The sequence below is a fragment of the Centroberyx gerrardi genome, chromosome 5, assembly GCF_048128805.1.
Source record: "Centroberyx gerrardi isolate f3 chromosome 5, fCenGer3.hap1.cur.20231027, whole genome shotgun sequence".
Classification (NCBI taxonomy): Eukaryota; Metazoa; Chordata; class Actinopteri; order Beryciformes; family Berycidae; genus Centroberyx; species Centroberyx gerrardi.
This window is the reverse complement of record NC_136001.1, coordinates 20,854,447-20,875,142: the sequence shown is the minus strand read 5'-3', so window position 1 is coordinate 20,875,142 and position 20,696 is coordinate 20,854,447. Positions and strand designations below refer to the sequence as shown.

The 20,696-nt window shown below is 42.9% G+C and overlaps 1 protein-coding gene across 1 annotated transcript in view; it reads left to right on the top strand.

Moving 5' to 3' along the window:
• The window catches only part of LOC139925265 (guanine nucleotide-binding protein G(i) subunit alpha-2-like), a 63,591-nt gene that overhangs the window by 33,583 nt on the left and 9,312 nt on the right, over positions 1-20,696 (top strand). The window contains exons 2-4 of the mRNA XM_071916553.2: positions 9,948-9,990; positions 13,936-14,077; positions 19,427-19,587. Of these exons, the coding sequence (XP_071772654.1) occupies positions 9,948-9,990; positions 13,936-14,077; positions 19,427-19,587 (346 nt within the window). The remainder of the gene's footprint in view (positions 1-9,947; positions 9,991-13,935; positions 14,078-19,426; positions 19,588-20,696) is intronic.

Genomic DNA, 20,696 nt, shown 5'->3' with positions numbered 1-20,696 from the left:
TGCTCCACATCCCTCTTTCCTTCTATCTAATTAGAGAAGCACATTATTTCCTAATTACTTTAACAGCCTCACTAGTGTGTGATGTGTGTGTGTGTGTGTGTGTGCGTGTTACATGCTACATCTCTATAGAAGGGAGAAACGGTTGCCAGGGGAGTTGAGAAAGATTGCCTTTGGAGAGAGGGAGATCAGCGGATAGGGCAAGGCCTGGAGGTTCCTCGGAAACTAACCTTGGAAATTTTCTCTGCCCAACCGCTGTGTGAAATAATAAGAAAAATGTCATATTTCTCTTCCCCCGCTTTGTTATTTCATCCAAGTCCCATCAAAACTGCTGACACCTGGGGCGCCATTGCAGAAACATCCCAACGGCAAAATCTTATCTCGCTAAAAAATGCAATTTAGGATTTTTGCCATTACAAATGGGCTACTGTAATGCAGAAAATGGGACTTTCCCTGTCTTTGACTTTTCAGATAAGATAAGATGGGCAGTTAGGAGTTTTATTCGGCAATGTGGACCCTGATCAGCTGTTTGATCAGCTGTCAAGGCCTGGAATGGTGAGGCAGCACCTGCAGGAGGGGAGAAGCGTAAATAAGAGATTACTAGCAGGGAGCTGTCAGTCTGTCAGTCAGACAGACAGCTGCTTCCTTCTCGATGTTCTGCTCCCCACATCGCTCAGCAGGAGTCGGGAGAGAGAGGGAGAGAGAGACATTTTGTTCCGGAGGTCCCAGTAGCCTGTCAGGACATATTACCTCTCACATACTTCAGATATGACGGTGTCCTACAGTATGTTTGAAATGACAAACTCCCCTCCTTTTCCATCTGAGCCCGCGACATGAGGTTGACAGAACCCAGAGTTCTGGCGAGCTCCATTATCGACTCAACATTTCTCAGACGCATTTCAACATGATACCTCAGTCTACTTGCCCTCTCCTTCACTTTCGTTTCCTGTTTCAGTAGCCCTCTCCGCCTCAGTCTGTTAGTGAGGGAAGGAAGACTGTCTGTGAGGCATCCTTGCTTTCAAGGAGGACACAGTGTTTTGCTGGGGAAGCGCAAAATGTACATGAGGTTCTCTTGTGACTGACGCCTCTCTGAGGATCTATCACATAGCACTTCAAACTCTACTGATCCATTTTGTCCATGTTTATGGTCCCACAGATTTGTCACTTTTTCTCTCCTTTTCTCCCTCCATCTTTATCTCTCTTGCTTCACATTCCCTGATATATAGGACTTAGATCGGGTCCTCTCGCCTCTCATCCCTCTCTGCTTTGGCAGCAGTTGTCAGTGTGCCGTCCAGACTTGCTCTTTGCCCGAGGCATGGTAGCCATCTGTCGGAGCAGAGAGAAGGTCTCCCTCCCTCTGTCTTTCAAATGGACAGATATGTGTGTGTGTGTTTCTATACATGTGTGTTCACGCAAGCTGCTTCCATTTCCTCCCTGATTGGAGCTGAGAATAGGAAGTGGCACATGCGTCCCTCAGAGGGCCTCTGGTCTCTAGAGTCTGGATTGGCACAGATTCTCTCTCCACACTTAGCAGAGGGGACAGGCGGCGTTGGGCCGTTCACGGTTGGTGTGTAGGCGGCTGAGGAGAGTGGGAGGAAGAGTTTAAGGAATGATGGAAGTGAGATGAATTAGATAGTAGAATACAGAGAGTGGTCCCCCCGGGGAGATAGAGAAGTGACAAGGGCTATTTTATTGCATAAGAGGTGTCTGTCTGTGTGCTAGACAGCTCAGCATAGTGAGACTGTCTTGTCTCACTGGAGCCCGCAGCAGGGCTTAATTGCTAAGTCAGTGCTTTTATTGTAGTTTTCTCCCGCCACGCCTGTACCCCTCTTCTCTCTATCTCTTTGTACTGTTGAACTCCCATTCCTTCCTCCCTCATTTTCGCCACTCATCTTGGCATTAACACAGGCCGTCTCAACACTTTTCCCCTGCATAATTAGTGTATGTACATTAGCGAGTGGGTGGTGAGAATGCGAGTCTCTCATTGTGTTGTTTGTTTGAGTCTCTGTGTCTCAGGCTGCTGCGAGTGAGAATGGAGATGACAAGTCTGTGAGAGGTGATGTCTAACAGAGAGACGAGCCCCGCCTGTACTGCGACTAGTATTTACCAGTGCTCGAGGGGAGCAGGATAAATGGCATTCAAATGAGCTACACAGCGTTTAGGCTCTGTTTCACTAAGTGGATATTGATTTGAAGAATCATAACATCCAGGGTTTGTCTTTATTGTCTTCAGAGTTGAGCTTTGAAGCCCATGCGTACTTGATATTCATGGGTCAGCCTCCAGGGGGTGAGATATTGATTTATTAAGCAGATTTAACAGTGCTGGTCTAAAGTGGACAGGAAGGACCCGTGGGCCTATACTGCACTGCACCTTAATCCTATACTATACTGTACCTTAATCCTATACTATACTGTACCTTAATCTGAGATCTTCTTCACTTTTTGTTCAACTTTTGCTGAACTGAGCGATTAACTCCCTCATTCAAGTGTGTGATATTTATGCTTTACAGAGCAGAGCCAAAGCTTTATAAATTTTTCAGTACATTGTCTGCATGCCTGAGGGTTCAATACAAACGGCCACCACAATTACAACACAGCACCTCAGTAATTATAGTCAGCCAGCCTATTTCATTTGGACACTTTCATAGCTTGTAAAAGCCTCTCATAGGAAGTCTACTAGAATACGGTGGGGGAGTAATATCGACCACAATCCCCTCTATCAGTATGGATATTCTGACCAGAAAAGGCTACTTACTTTCGTATCTGTAGGATTGTTCTGCAGACTTGCCAGCCTGTTTGCATTTTGCGTAACAGCTCCACATTTTAACATCACTGATACGACTTCTTACTGTAAAATACACCAAATGTACGCCCCTGTGTTTTTTTTTCAACCTGATAAAAAATTGTAGCCAAGGTATGAAGCTGGAATGATTGACAATTGTGTGATGTAATTTTCCCAGCTGATCAGCGCTCTTGACTTTGGTATGTCCCTCCTCCTCATCCTCCTCCCACATTCAATCATCCTCTCACTGTGTCACTGGCTGCTAATCCTCGAGTAGACAACTGAGTTTGAACTCCACATGGAAAGTCAAGAATGTGAATTCAGTAATAAGTTAACACATTAAACAGAACAAGATTAGATGTGTTTAATCAATGGCATATCATAACGTAGGTAATGTGATGAAGCAGACTGCCCAACACCACTGATGAATACACTTGATGGCTGAACGTAGCATTTTAGCGGTCATTATAGGTTAGCTAACATCCTTCTTGGTGTGTCATAGATATCTAACATGTCTAATAAGTGCATGTTTGTTTTTTTGAGTGTGTAAACTAATGTGCAGCAAGACTGATTTATTCCTATAGCAAACTGCCTGCTGCAGGAATAGGAATAGAGCAGAAATAAAAGTAGCAGATTATATCAGATTGTGAGATTGAGAATCTGGGTGACCTTAATTTCATGCATGTTCAAGTATGTTACTATCTGAGCTGCCTGTTTGTTTTGCATGCCTTGCACTTCCTGGTTGGACCCAGTGCAAATGTCTATTTACGTTTAAGTAGCTCCTATATGTGAACTGGAGATGCATTGCATTTACACTTTGTTGTTAATGGGGCCAAATGCATCTCTAACCACCTTTTGAATTAAATAATTTACTTGAATCAGTAATTAACTGTCCTATACGCAGTGATTGTGTCAGGTGAAAATATCCACAGGATGTGCACTGACAGCCTGTGTAGCAGTCAAATCAGAGCTTAACTGTCCTGGTTACAACATTGTTTTGTTTTAAGTACTTCTTGTCTGAACGTACTTCACAGTTCAACTTAATATGCTCCTTTGATAAACAATAAGATTTAACTGTCCCCTCGACCTGTTTCTCTTGCTAGTGATCCGCTGTGGCTGGCAGAGGCAGCTGTCATGCTGACTAAAAGGGGATGGAGCAGGGTGAGGGCCTGTTGTGAGGTGCCATTGGCTGAAACGGTCCAGGCCTGAATGTAAACAGTAGCGGCCCTGTGTTCTCTGCTAGCGGGGGCCCCACACTGCTGCCTTTGTGTCCCACTCTCAGTCCCACCAGGATGGGACACACTAGCTCAAAACACATACACTTTTATACAGACACACACACACCAACCAAGTCAAAGCCAACCGCATGCCATGGGAAGCAGACCTTAGAAACGGTTCCATTTTGAAAATGATTAGGCTGGCTGCAGGATGCTGCTTCAATATGTTGGCATTGTAGCCCTTTTGGTTATACATAGATGGATAAAGAAATCAGTTGATGGTGTAAAGCCGTTGATCCTCAGCCTTGGCACAGGACAGTGGCAAGTGCCCTTCAGTCTGTCCTCCTGTTATGTCTGGACTCAGTTTCATCATGCTCCAGTGAATAGCGTGGAGCTCTGGACATGATGGAGTGAGCATGCTAGGAATTCTGCAGAAGAGTTGGGTGGCACTCTTCCTCAGGTTTCGTCACTGGTCAAATGTGTGACTTGATAAGCCTTCATCAGCTCCTCTCACATCCTACTTCTGCAGAACAAAACACATTCCTTATCAGACTAGGTTTGTCATTCCAACATTGCAAGTCTTAGCTGGTGTGTAATAGGTATGAGCGGTTTATGCATGGCAGGGCACTCATTGTGAGTCTTGTTGGTAATGAATGGTCCTGTTTCCCAGGCCTGGTGAGTATCCCAGCCATCAGCAGATGTTCAGGTGTTCACTGCTTCACTCTCCTACCCTCTAATCAGGCTGGAGAGCTAATTACTGCTCATAGATCTACCTAGTTTGCAGCGTGTCACACATAACCACTAGAGCCTCAATCGGTCATCAAGCCTTTCTCTGTCTGGGACAGCACTGGTAGATTCCTGGACCACCTGAGAAGTTCTAGCCTACGCATGATGATAGCTGCTAGTGCAAGGTGCCATTTTATTTTATTTTTTTCCCAAGAAAAATGCAGCTTCAGCAAAGAGATGAATGTAATCACTCTCTCAGTGCCTTTGTAAAATAAATCCTTATTGTTCAACAGAAAAAAAGTTTGACTTTATAAAGGCAAACAAGTCACAAAACACTGTTCTTTGAGCTATGGCTCAAAGGCCCGCTGATACAATACACGACAAGTGAATCATTTGTCTGTGTTAGCTGGTGAAGTTCACTAAGCTGACAGTGTGCCTGTATGGCATTGAAATACTAACAGTGCTATTATTCCTCATCTCTCCCCAGCCACTGTGATCTGACAGCCTGTGTTCAGCAGCTCGCTCTGCCTCATCCTTTTCTATGCTATAATGTGCGCACACCCTTGGTCTACTACTGGACTTTTTTATATCTTGACTTAGCAATTAACACTTATACTGGATAATTTGTGACAAAGCCCCAACATTACTTGTTTGTACAGCAGGCGGATTCCCCCTGGTCTAATAATAATTGTATTTATTAATTCCCAACTGGCCAAAAGCAGCTACCTTCTCTTCAAACAAGGTTACATGTCCAATTACAGGTATATTCCGTAGAGTCCCATGTTGACTAGAAATACAAGCAGGAGTAATTTCCTTTATCACCTCTCTAACAATTAAATTAATGAAACCACCAGGTACCCTAGGGCAACAACACACATTGAAATCGATGTCTTTCTTGACCCAAAGGGATCAATGTGTTCTCTCCTTTTTTGTAATTAGTGATGATTCGCATTAGTCGTTGGCCACTCAGGATTTAAATCAACTTCTGTTTAGACTGTATGTGACTATGTAATGTGCATAGGGAACGCATCCACAGCTACTACCAATACTCCTCAGGTCCATTTGAACTGCATTAATGTGAGTGTCAACTGACCTGGTTGTCTCGCTGCTAATGACACCCACCACCGGTGAATATAGTCCATCCATCATGGACCAGGCTCTGGCTCCATCCTGCTGCAGCTGGACCCCATTAGTCCAGTGGGCTCCCTGGCACAGGCTCCCTCGCTGGCACCCATCTCCATGTTGGTCCTGCCTCTCTGCCAGTCACATTGTAACCCATTGGTAATCAGGCAATTTCCTGAGTCCCGCTGAGAGATTTACAAACTTCCCTGCTGCTCTCCTCCAGTACTACATACTTTCATGCTAATACCCCCTTCTCCCTCAACACACAGAAGGGTAGACACACACACACACACACACACATTCTTGTCCCTTTTTCTCTATTTCTACATCTTTTGTATTTTATCAATGAGGGAGAGGTGAGGTAATCGTGACAGACATACAGATGCCCACTAATCTCATTCAAATGGACTTGCAAGCCGAACTGGCTGTTCCCCCTTTTTCCCCCTCTGCCTCTTTTTTCTCCTCTTTCTCTCAATTTTAGAAAGTCCAAGCCTCCGCCATGAGTCAAATACAACCACAACTTCTCCTACATTGCCCAGTTGCTAGGCAGTGGGTTGTATTTATTTTCCTGTAAATTCTGGAAATGTCTTGGTCTGCTCACGCAGTCTGGTCCCTCAGTGTCTGGGTTCTGACACTTTAGTGATTGCATTAGTATTTCTTTTAATTTTGAGTTTTGTTTTCATTTCAACTTCAGTTTTCATATCAGTTAGTGTTTAGAAGGCATGGGCTTGAGGTCAGTTTACTAATTTTTTTTTTGTGAAGATCAAGTTTTAGTTTATACTTATTAATTTTAGTCATCTTGCTCTGCGTGTGTTGAATGAAGAATTAACTTTACTCACACACACATACACAAACACAGAAAAACACAGTGCAGTACTCCAGATGGCTGGTTTACCCAGACAGTGTGTGAGATGTGATGATGCTGATAGTGTAGCCAGTCAGTGTGGCCACTAGTCGAAGCACAGAGAGAAGCTCCGTCTGTTCAACAGTGAGTCATAAAAGACTGTAAAACATTTTTTCCAAACACCATATGTAGGAAAATACTTCTATCAATAGAGCATGTGCTTAGTGTGTGTGTGTGTGTGTGTGTGTGTGTGTGTGTGCGTGTGCGGTCCGTGCAGCTGTAGTGCCGAGCCACCACAGTCCAGAGGGAGATATGGTGGTGATGCAGCATTAGCCACAGATCAGACAAAGCCTGTTGTGTAAGAGCTACAGGATCAGTGCTATCAGTCCGACTCTCAGCAGGCCCTGAGCTCCTGCCACAGCTTCTTCCCATGGAACCGTCAGAAACATACTCCGGCCTCCAGGGCAATTGCCACTCACATCACATCTGAGACCAAGACCAAAACATCTTCTATGATCCTTCAGCATAACCCCAGTCCAGGCTGTCTCGCTAAATTGGGATGTGTGTTTCATTTATGCTCTTTTGATTCAGTTAACATCTTAGCATCAACAACCAAGGGAAAATCTAGCAAAAAGTGCATACAGCACCCAAAAGAATTCAGCTAACCTGTCTTATTAAAGTACATGTGCGTGTGCAATTCCTGTCAGCCTTTTACTGCCGGCTGACAAATATGAAATATTAAAGCTACGCAGAGCACTGCAGGACTGTACTGTGGCTCTGCAGACGTGCATGCAGATTGTGGTTATTGAAATAGAGATACTCTGGACTCCTGCAGCAGTAGAGTATGATTACACCAGCACATTGTTCATCTGTAGGGGAGTGTACACAAAATCTCAGTTTATATTCGATTCCACAATCCATCATGCTTTCTGTTGTGTTTCTGTTGTTCTGCTGAGCATAACAGCATCAGCTTTTATTGTCCTATTGTGTACAACTTGGGATGAGGTTGGTGTCAGTGGAGATAGTGTGTGTGCCCCCTCACATTAAAGTTACTGTCATGTGTAATGGGGAACATATTGTAGCTTACGGGCAAAAAATGTTAACTGTAGACAAATTCCACATGCGCATGCTTGCAAACTCACTAATACACTTACTCATGGTATAGAGAGTCTGCCCAAGAGGTTAAGTGTACTTACATTGTACAGTCAACAGAGTTACTGTCTTAGTGGTAATCAAAACAACATTGGCACCCAGGTATGTGGAGAACTTCACCGCTCATTTCTGGCTCTTCGCAGCTTCAGGTTCACTGGACAAACTCCAAAGGGCATGTTTACTACTATCAACAGAGCATGTTCTTATTGTGTGTGTGTGTGTGTGTGTGTGTGTGTTTGTGTGTGTGTGTGTGTGCGTGCGTGCGTGCGTGTGTGTGTGTACGTGCGTGTGTGCGCATGCGTGGTGAGAGAAAGGCCTGCTAGCTGGGTTCTGGTCAGTTCCATTGGTGTATAAACAGGTCTATGAACTCTCTGTTCTGGCAGCTTGGCTCCAGACACACATACCTGTGGCTGAGCCACAGAGGCTCCAGGGACAAACTCTGTCATGTCTGTCCAGCTGTGTCTTTCCCTTCTCCTCTTTTAGCCTAAGATTATAAATTATTAGTTTCCAGTACCGGTGTTGAATTCTGGTCAACAATAACCGAAAAGGAGTTTGATAAATTTGACTATACAGACTTTAGGTAATAGATGACTGTTTTATATCTACCTTTGCTTTGATGGCCTTTTTGCTTAAACCAATATAACATTCTTAGCCAGCTCAGCTGAGATGGAACAATACTTTTCTGACATGGCACATAGTATTTATTCATAGCTATTATTCCATCTGCATTCTGACAAAATAAATGTATATGGAGTGCATACTGCATGCACACAATTTCAAGCCATTTCCATTGTGTACGCCTACTTCCCATTTTGTTCAGCGGGGAATCTATTTACAATTTCAATTCACTCTCAAGGCATGCAGCCAGAGATACGATTTCTTTCTTTATTCTCATCCTGCTCAACAATATGGCCCACATACTGTACAGCGGATGGATAAGTGCTTCATTGCCGTGCGATATGCTAACTGCTTGGCAGGGAGAGTAGGTACTTCAAAACTATGAGGAGGATAAGGACATTAAATGGAGAATGTCAGAATGTATCTGTATCTCTCTACCTAAATTGCGGTCATTGCAACCCCATTTGCAGTGGTGTGTAGTTAGTCAGAGAAGGAATACATAAGTGAGTGCTATACAGATTTTGCAATTGGTCAGTGGTGGGAAATCGTTGTGTCCCTGTTGGTTCTCTTGACGTCATCTATACCACTCCTCCTATACTTCAATACACAACAAGGAACTTTAGAAGACCATTAAGATCTGGTGCATGCTTGCTCAAACTGGCTTTATTTCAAGGCAAACTATATATATATATCTGCTCTCTTACCCCGTCAGAGTTCATATACCATGAAGGAGTATGGGTTGACAGCTGTCTGTAGAATCTATCTTAGCCCAGTCCTACCCGGGGGGGTTCACTGTGCGTGTGCGTGCTGCATGCTGCGTAGTAGTGTATTTTGAGGGTCATCCCAGGAAGACTTCACCCTGGGCGAGTATGTTTGTGGAAAGTGTGCTGACAGTCACCCCTGGGTGTGTCTCTATGTGTGTGTAGTGTATACTGAGAATCCTTGTGGCAGATGAGCTCTCTCTGGTCGCCTCGGGCTGTTAGAATAAACACAGCAGTGGATAAGAAAAGCCCATATCCTGTCGGTGCAAGCGCTCAGACGTTTCCATTAAAACGTTAACGATGATAAAGTGCCTTGTCTCAAAAGCAGAAGAGGTGGAGGGAATACCGGGTGGTGTGAATTTCAGAATTTTGAGTTCCTTCAGAGGTCGAGGCACATGGTGCACTGCTGGCATTGAGGAATGACGGTTATAGGAAACTATGAAACCATATGAGAGGATGATGCACTGAAGTAAGCCTCCCAGGCACCCAGATACTACTGATTACATGCAGGCTGCAGATGAACAGGACTGCTGGGTTGAATCAGGACGAGAAGGAGAGCTGAGATGTGTTTTGCAGCACTGAGGCCGTAGGAGGGGGAGGCTGGGAGGTAAAGGGAGGGCAGCAAGACAAGGGTCCAGATGTGAGGCGGCCTCGCTGGCTGCCTGTTTACATTTTCTCAGCCAACAGGAGCGTATTTTTAACCTCTGCCTGTTTTTGTTCTCTCTGCAGGTGCCGGGGAGTCAGGGAAGAGCACCATTGTGAAGCAGATGAAGTGAGTGACTTCTCATTGTTTTGCTGTTCCTCCCATCACGCCTGACAAATTAACACAGTATTTCAACAAGACTGAGATTTCTTTGTCAACATAATTAAATGTATACAGAATAATTTAAGCCAAGGCCACAGGCTTGATAAACTAATGTGATGGCAATGTGGTGCAATACATGGTTTTCCAACATTTATTCTAGGAGCATTATGTAATGTAAACTGAAGAATAATAGCTGTGCTTTGAATTGTGCATAGTTAAATATTAAGGGCCACAAATGTGTTTAATGTATGTATAATTGTCACTATGATCCTTAGGACCTTTGAAAGACTATGGACGATATGCATCAAAACATTATGAGTTTGGCAAAGTATAACTTGTGACGGCTGCATCTTGGGAGGCGTGAAAATTAAACTTTCAAGGCCCAAAAAACACCCCCTCCTGCTGCAACATGGTCATCTAGTACCTGCTTTGATGCATCAGGTTACAATCAAAAACAACATACAGTTAGATGGGAATAGGCACACAAGGCACACAAGAAGGTGATGGGCACTTTTAAGCTCCAGTAACTATCAGTTTTTCCACACCTCATCTATAAGAGATCATAATTTTCCCTTAACCTTACCAAATACATGTGTACTGGAAGTTAATATGATTTTGAAAGTCATGTTACGTTTATTTAGGTGCTTGCCATGCAACATCCAAATTTCAGGAATGCAGGTTCCAGATGAAGGCTCTTAGTTTCCCATTGATGACTTGAGTTTAATATGCGAGGATATCCTTTTCTGCTCTGTTAGGGACACAAACACACACACACACACACACACACACACACAGGCCAGCTGTATCTTCCTCTGCACTGCAGCTGATATAGGGGTGTCTCTCCTCTGATAAATACAATCTTCTTGCTAGTTGATAATGTGTGTAATATATAAAGTTTGGCCCAGTTAGCCTGGCACTCCTTGGCTGAGGGCCAACAGGCTGGAAAGAGGCTATTCTTATGCAGACAATGCACTGTCAACGTTTATCTAGATGTTCAGTGGTTTTAAGGGGGAGACATATTGTTCAGATATTGGGGAGCAGGCAGTTACTGCATAGAATACAGATGTCTTTTGATAAAGTTGTAAATATATTGTGAAGCGCAGACATGCTACAGGTCATTGTGCTACACAACCGATAGATTCACATGGGCCATCTGGGTTCTTGTGGAGTACATCTAATTTACTAATGATGCTACGGTTCTCGCATACAGACTCATTATTTCTAACAATTTTACAGTCTGTTGACAGTGGGAATCGCTTATTCTGGTCAAGTCAACATGGCCAATGGCAGATAACAAAAATACAAAAAAAAAAAGATGTTTAGATTGGGTTCACTGACAATCTAAAAATACATGCATATGTTTTCTCCTGTTGTTCTATTTAGCCCAGCTTCTCCTTGTGTATTTATCAAAACGTGAATTAAATTTCCTGTTTCCTGCCTGTGTAACTTCACTCCTGCCTCTCTCTAAAACCCTCCTCACCTGTCCTTGAACCAAGGGTTAAGAGGATGGGGCTAAATCTGCATGTCCGCAGCTGATGGTTATGAATGTGCAGTGCTGTTTAGTTCTTGGTGTCCCTGTATAGTGCTGCTGCTGCTCAGCCTAAACCACTCTCACAAATCACTCAAATGCATTGCACTCTAAATCCCAGTCTCACAAATGTGCACATTCATACACATACACACATGATGCTGTTTCCTGAAATATCATAAGCAAACACACACAAGCATTCATGCCAGTGCACGCAATGCTCATACACACACAAACGTGTCACTCAATGGCTTAATTATTTCTCTGAGTTCCTGCATGTGACATGCTTTCAATCTTTCATCCACTTTCACTGACACTGCAGTGACACAAGTGCAACATCACTTTCTTCTCTTTGTCACAGAGCAGTTTGAGTGAACGCTATACCTGAAAATAGATAATAAGATAACTTATGGGACTTATAATAATAATCTTAGCATTTCTAAATACAGCTATCATTAGAAGAAATTCTATAATCATAATAATTATCTAGAAGATAATCTCTAATAATAATAATAAACTTTTTATTTTTTACTTTTTAAAGTGCTTACAGATAATATACATTAAAAAAATCAAAGAATTGTTACAGAAAAAAAGTTTATTATTTAAAAGACTGATTTACCAAATCTAAGCTCCTCAGTCAGGTTGTTCCACAGTATATGAGAAATGCTCGGTCCCCTTTGAGCTTGAGGCTAGTTCGCGTTTTTTTTGTTTTGTTTTGCTTTTTAACTTTGAACATGCTTTTATGAACAAAGTTTTTCTTGTAATTCTAAGATGGGCAAAGCAAAATATTTCACAGATGCTATGTGTGGGATTTTCTTATAAATAATGCTGGCAAAAAAGATAATTATGCTCACAAAAAACAGCAGTACCAGTGATGTGCTCATTTGATCCAATTTTGGAGTTTTTATGACTCCATGATTCCATGTGAAAAATCCCCTCTGACCGACACTAGATGCTTCAAACACAACAACAATGAAATATTTAGATGCACAGGAAGCAACCCACAGGGGCTATAGAGTGAAGTTGTAGCTGTGTTAACAATTCATCTGCCAATGACATATTTAAAGACAATCCTACATAACCTACCTTTAAATAAGTAAAATCTGCATAGAGACAGACAGGGTATTCAGCCTCGGAAAGCACACGTCTCTGGCACTCTCAAACACAATGTATATTTAGAGCATTGTGTATCCCAACTAAATAATGATTTTGTCGGCATGTGTATCTTCACAGTGTCGTAGCAAACGTGTCTGTTAGTGAAGAACATTGACTATTAACAATTAGTCATATATGAATACCTGCAGCCATCTGGAAGATAGCATTCCTAGTCAGGTATGCTTGTGTCGGTATGTGAAATATGCCTTCAAGCCACCAGCTTAATATGCACCAGTGATCACAGGATTGCTGTAATTTTGCCCGGCATCTATGAGTGGGGCACAAAAAATTCATCAACTTCTAGACCCGTCCTGTCCAGCTACGCCTTGTCATACGTACATCTAGCCAGACCACATAGCCAGCTTGATGTTAGGTTTGGATTAAATAAGTTTATTTGAACAGCACTTTTCTAAAACAAAGTATACAAAGTGCTTCATAATCCAGACAAACAAAAAACCTTTTATTAAATTATTCAATTTATTGTTCGAATGGGGGAAAAACCACTTGTGGACTTTTTCAGCCCTTTTTGGCTGTGCTCTTGTGTCACAGTGGGCACACTTGCATTTCAATGAGGTCCCATTCAGCACAGCACACAACAAATGAGCATCCTGGCTGTGCGGCTCTGTCCTCTGGGCTTCGACAGGCCAGGGGAGACGGTTCTGTTTGGTTTACAGCCCAGCAGCCTTATGCTTTTTCAACCGTATGCCTCTTTCTCTCTGTCTCTTTCCCCAACTCCAAACTCTTGTAAATATTTGTTTTAGTGTCCTCTAGCTGAGAGATGTGAAAAGGCCTGAGTTGCCCCCTGTACCTCAGCCCAGCAGTATTCTGATTTCTGAATGAACAGATATGCAGGACTCGACCATCTGTGATGAATCTGATGAAAATCCCCATAAAATACTTAAAATGCACCATAGATCAGTTTTGTTATAACAAATAATAGACAACAGGGACATAGTTTTCCTAGTGAGAGATGTTATTTGGCAAGTATTGTGTGTTCTTTGGTAACTGTTGCCAAACAACAAAGAATCAGTGCACATATCAATTCTAGGTTCTCTATTCCGGGACGACACGAGTACAATATTTATTTTGTTTTTATTTTTTCATATAGGAATAACGTCACTGTTTCTGTGCATGTTTTATTGTCACATTGTGATTTCAGCAAAAATTACACATGGGTCCTTTTTCTCTTGCTCTCTCCCGCCCTCCCTCCCTCTCTCCTCTGTTCTCAGGATTATCCATGAGGATGGCTACTCAGAAGACGAGTGTAAGCAGTACAGAGCCGTGGTCTACAGCAACACAATCCAGTCCATTATGGCCATCATCAAAGCCATGGCCAACCTCAAGATCGACTACGACGACACTGCTAGAGCGGTAGGTCTCTGACAACAAACATGCAGTTAAACACGGACACAAACGCATCTTGAAATTGCGTATTGTTTGTGATTTGAAACGTAATGTAGTTTAAAAGTAGCTGTTAATGTGCTAACACTTTGAACACTGAAGTTTAGTATAATGTAGCCGCACTCTGTTCCATGATATAATCTCACCTCATCCCCACCAAAGACTTCTCCGCTCTTCATCCATCTCAACCACTTGCGTCTAACCTTGAGGAGGTGAGGCTGAGGAAATTATGCTGCTCGAGTATTTTTCTTTCGAGTGCAATGTGACAGTTTATACTAAGCAAGCTACTCCGGGTAGCAGATGCTTAAAGATGGACTCCTGCAGTGCCATGTATTTTCTGTGCCTGTGTGTGTGTGTGTGTGTGTGTGTGTGTGTGTGTGTGTGTGTTTGTGTGCATGCGTGTGTGTGTGCCGTTAAAGAGACCTGTGCAGAGCTGCCTTCCAACGCGGCACCACCCAGGGAGAAGATAACATCAGAGAAATAAAAATCCAGCAATTACTCATAGGAAGAGAGAATAAAAATCCTTTCACCCTGGCACCTCCATCTCGCAAATGTGATTTATGTATCCTCTCTTCACAGATCATTTGAAAGATAATTTTTCAAAGTAATAGAGGATGAAGCGATCTGTCGACTCCTACATCAAAGTAAATTTGAATAAACTGTTTGATTTGATCAAATGAGGAGAAAGAGAGAAGCTTACGGTGTGCTGGCTTTTACACCGTCCGAAACATATGAACTGTCTCAATTCAACATGAGACCATAGATGTATAGAAACACATACTGTAGACATAATTTCTTGTTTTTAATCTAGATCTATGTTTATAACTGTGGATAAGTGCCGTATAGGGGAATCTGGTGTATCCGAACCTCAGACTGTCAAATAATCTGCCAAACTGAACCAAGGAGTAAAGCATTAGTGATAGAAAGTTTTCCATGGATGGACTGTGTAATTGTTGTACATGCAACTTATAGCATGTATTCTACAAATAAGACTCTTCAAAGTATATTAGAATATTGGTTTAATTTTTTAATAATGTTTGGTTCACAATTTCAGGATATTTCTCTATTTCAAACTTAACTCTCCTTCCAAATTTCACTCTTCTGGATGGCCTTCATTCCAGAGGGTTTGGATAAACAGGGTTTTATGTGGGAAGACTTGACTGCCTGGTGTGTGTCAGAATTGGTTTAGATGAGGCAGCTAGCTTTGCATGGCAGATTCTGCAAGACCATATTGTAGGTCTGGCAGTGTGTCGTGAATAAATTTAGAATTTGAGCTACATCTTTCCCCTCAAACTAGTTGCCCTCAGAGAGCCTTGAGCATCCTGGACCATTTCACAGATTTCAATCAATCTTAGATGTAGTTTTCACACAGCCGGAGGGCACGTAATCAACATTCAGCAATGTTGCAGAAGTCATGATGTGACTGAGCTGTTGTGTGTGTTTTTATGTTTGAGGGAAGGTGAGCAAGGCAGTTCTCTTTATTTACTTATATAAGGATTAAGATGCCTTTGTTGTTGCCTAAACATGGCAGTTAGTGAAAGCTATTGGTAATGAGTGAAGAAAGAGTATCTTGTCAGTTGGGGCGTCACACACATGAAGATGAGAGATCACACACTATCCCATTCTGTGAGCATCTTGTCTCAAAATTCATAGTAGTTGCCATTAAGTTATCTGCCAATATCTGCTTATCATTGCTTGTGTAGCAGTGGAGTTACAGTGTTAGCTCCTGCCATTTTCCTTTTGTCTATCTGTTGTTGTGTTTATTAAAGGTGACATCTCTTCCAGTTCATCATATTTTTCTCCCCCCTTGAGCTGATCTTCCATTGGCTGTTGCCAGGATCGCTCTGGTCTGGAATAGTCAGGAGGGCCAGAGTCTTGAACGCTTTCACACTACAGGATAATCCGCTCTGACTGCCCGTCCTGAGTGCCTCAGATCTGCCCCGAATCGCCCTCACTCACCCCGACAGTCGGAATGGTCCAGTCAGACTTACAATTGCCGTAGAAAATTGTCTAGTGTAACTGAGCTCTTAGGAGATTACACTGCAGATTACAAAACATGACAGCTTTTGCTTTCTAACAACATGCTGGAAGGTTTATAAATGTTGTTCTAAGAAGAGCTCTGTTTGAATTTCACACAGCCGATAGCTGGTACATTATTATGCTGTTGCAATGTCATAAAAAGTTAAGTGTATAGCTTGCAGTGCCTCTTAAGCCTTTAGTAGATGGGAGTATGGGAGTCTGTAGGGACCCCTTTTCCAAACCGCTATGTTAAATTTTGGAAAATATCCCAGTTTGTGAAGAGACTCTTAATAGATGGAATAGATTGTGGATCATTTCTGTGTCAGATCCCTCTGTGCTCCTCTGTTCCCACCCCTCTCATATTGTCTCCCTGCCTGCCTGCCTGCTCAGCTATTATCTCTATCTCTAGACGCGCTTGGCCATTTTTATTTAACACTTATTCAACACTTCCTCTTGGTATTGTACAAGCTCTTTCACTCAGCCCGTGTGCTGCTCTGTAGGGGTCCTGCAGTTCTATATGCCCACAGCCCCGCTCTACTGCTGCAGATACAGCTGTCAGATTATAGAGAAGGTGCTGCATCAGCTGACCTCTCATCCAAGGCCGAGCTCCAGGGCCAAAGATATGGATGTTCTTCAGTTTGATTCTAAATGGAACGGGCTGCCACCCTCCGCAACCACCGCACGTGCATACAGTATCATGGCGTGCTATATTGTTTTGCTTTCTCTCCACTTACTGTTAGAACCCAATTTTCCTTTAGTATTATGCCTTTTTAAAGAGTAATTTTGCAGCCAGTTTGAGCTTCTCTCCGCCTACTGCATGGTTTTGAAAAATGGAAGAAAGTGAGCATGAAGAGCGAGGTCAGAGGAGGGGGGTTTGGGGTTGGGCCGGGTTGGTGAGAAGAGGAACGGGGTTAGAGTGTCTAATGTTTTTTTTTACCAAATGACGTATGTTGGAACAGTTGTTGGAACAATTGTCCTTGTACACGGTTGCATCTCCAAGTGAACACCGGCTGCTTGTTTTAACCACTTGAGGGCGAACTGAGCCAGGTTTAGTGAGACGGCATCGGCACATTTGTGCTCAAATGTTGACAATATGACCTGCATTGTCGTATTTCATAACTACATAGAACTAAGTACCAGTTTACAACTCAACTCAGTTTACAACTCTACTTGACTAGAGTTAGTCTTTAAGTTGACTGAAGGTCTGCTCTGTGGGTTTGTCTCAGAGAGCGTAGGTGTCAGACAAACAGTACTCTGCAGTCTATTCTTCTTCCTGACAGTCCACATAAAACTAGACTGTGTTTTATCACAGGCTTTAATTACTACCACGTGGTACACAGTAAAGGGCTGCTGACTTCCTCTGCCCTACTTCTGAGAGGCCTTGAGAGTACCTGGCGCTGGGGATTGTTTTGATCCCTTTCATATCCCTTTCTACTTCGTCCCTCTCTCCCCCCGCCACTCTTGGGTCATTAACCAGTACCTTGATGGAGGTAAGGGCCAGACAGGTTAACCAACACACGGAAGTCAGCTCTCGCTAGCCAACATCAGAGGTTTATATAAGTCCTTGTCTAGTGTCAAGGCACGAAGGGTCAGGGTGTGTGTGTGTGTGGGTGGTATGATGAAGCTGATGGGAGCTGCGGAAGATGCCCTTCTCATGCTCCTTGTGTGTGCGGTTGCAACTCCACATGTTTATTTACACATAAACCCGCACCAGCACGAGCATAGCTGTTAGTCTTACTCTTTCTCTTCCTCCTCTCTCCCTCCTCCTCCGCTCTTGGGCTCCTGACGCTGCCTAGATGTAATTAATCCTGTCCTCACAGACTGCTCTGGAGGTGAGAGGAGAAAATGGTCCTCCTCCTGGGTGGCTACCTGTTCCCACACTGACTGATGAGCTCCTATTCAGCTGGCCAGGCCACAGCTCAAATAGGCAAAGCATACAGTGCATTTCAAGGCTGTGTGTGTGTGTGTGTGTGTGTGTGTGTGTGTGTGTGTGAGCATAACAGTCCATCTGAAATGGATAGCATAGCATGATGGCCTTGTGGTTAAAGAGACTAACCCTAACCCTAACCCTAAACCCCTCAGTACCTAACATTGTGTTCATCAACAGCCATCTGTACTGTCAAACTGTCCTTGAGCAAGACACTGAACCCCTAGACAGGAAAAAGGAAATCTGGGACCATGAGACCATAGAGAGGCAAAACAAATATGGAGGAGATAGTTGTTTGCCAAGTCACCCGCCAACAACTGCTTCATACCATTGTTTGTGCAGTAGTGGAGTTATATTGAACCCCTACCTGCTCACTCATCGCCGGTTGCTCTGGGTAACGACGTCAGCTAAATGCCTCAAATGTACTGTAAATGTAAGTGGAAAAGGACAATTATTGTCCCTGGCGGATTTGCTATCTGATATGTTGACTCTGCCGTATAATGCCTCACCATTTTTTCAGGCCACTGCACCTTTTTATTTTATTTATTACAGTGCAGAGTTTGACAGTAAGGATTGCCCGATGGCCCAGGGACAATGAGACGTTGACTTGGGCCTACATGACTACTTCATTCAACTTCGTTATATGACATGAAAAGAAAAATAGTGCTTTCATTGACGAAGCAACAGCGTCCTTGGTTTGAAAAGGATGAATCAATCCCATACTGTTTGTACCATTTGTCAACAATTTCCAAGTAAAGCAGATCACACTAGCTAATTTTAAAAAAGCACTGACAATTACCTCAAGTGCACACTCACTGCCCACAACAGCCTGCAGCAACTAGGCTGCATGTTGGCAAAGCAGCCAGCTGACAACCTCTCATCACATCTGATTTATCTGTTGGCAAGACAGATGAATGGAGAAGACTACCAGCACCATGAATCTCCACTATGGTTTTTGTTTGGTTTTTCCTCGTTACGATGCTGTACTCGTAAATGCAGCAAGGGACAATTTATACTAAAGTCACTTACTTACTTTTTGATTTTTAATTAATTTTGCTGCTTCAGCTGTGAATATCATATATTTTCTAGTAATAAATCGGTTAGATTTTTGAAATTTTTTTTTTTTTTCTTTCATTTTTGCCTGCTGGGCCAGTAGTGCTGTGCTTGGCATATACCAAGGGCAAGTAGAACTCCAACCTACTGGCTCGATTGGCCAAATGGAAAATATTCTTAATGTTAAACCTTGCAATGGTATGCTTATTATCAGCCTTGCCTAGTCAAGCAAAATAATGAAGGTGTAAGATGGACTATATTTCTTCTCTCAATTTTCCAGACACCTATCTAATTTTGTGTGTGTGTGTTTTCCCTGTCAGGATGATGCCCGCCAGCTGTTTGCCCTGTCAGCAGCAGCAGAGGAGCAGGGCGTCCTGCCAGATGACCTGGCCAACGTCATCCAGCGGCTGTGGGCCGACGGCGGTGTCCAGGGCTGCTTCACACGGGCCCGCGAGTACCAGCTCAACGACTCGGCAGCCTAGTGAGTGGCTTGTCCAATCTATACACCTAAATGTATAACATTAAAGGAGGGCTAACACCGGGAGGGTTAACAGACATCAACAGGGTTAACAATCCCTGTATATTCCAAAACAGCCTGGATTGTGCACCAGTTTTGCTAGAAACTGCATGAAACAGAGTAGCCAGCTTTCTGAAAGTGTTTAGATACTCAGTTTCCCAACATACCTTGTGCTACACTGAGCACTAGACACTACCCCAGACCGATGGGCATGGCAAATTAAAAAAGGGACAAGCACAAGAGAGAAAATCATTGTTTGCTAGCAGAAGCACTGACACTCCTATGTTCACCTAAGGAATGAATGAATGAATGAATGAACTTAATTTATATAGCACCTTTCATTTTTTTTGTTACTATTAATAATATAGCATTTAAACAGTTTCTTTGGAAAGAAAGAGAAGACAGTGCATACAAAATAGTTAGAATCATAAATAAAAAAGTCAATAAATAAAAGGTTAGAGAAAATAATTAAAGATTAAAACAGACAACTGCTAGTTGTACGACATTAGATGTGTAGCCTTCCTTTAGTGTTAACTGCCAGCAAGCACATTTTTTAATGATATGCAGTAGGGAAGAGTGTTGCATCACCAACTGACCTTCCGAATATCAGTGCTGGAGATGCTTTGATTGACAGCTTCACATTACATTGATTATTTAAAAGGGCATTATGTAATCTATGACCTTTATCGACCTGTATCGACAACCAAGGAATTACAGCAACATTGACAGGTCTGTGGCACAGCTCATGGTGGCTTGTGATTGGGTGGGTCTTGACATTCCAATGGGTGGGAAGTTTTTGTTGCAAAACAGAGTATAAATCAGACAGGGAGTTTTGAAAGGCAGAAATGTCAGCACCTGGCCAAGTAATCGTTGAGTCATTGGTGCTGATCAATAATCCTATCAAACTCCTGCAGTCATTATGTTTTTTTTTGTGGTTATGGGACAGTAAAACATTCAAGCATATCCAAGGCTTTGATCTGAAAATGTAAGAGCAAATTTAAGAAAATTCTGACATCAAACGAGTTTTCTTAATTTGGAATTGTCTGTTGGTATGCACAAACTCTACTGGTGCT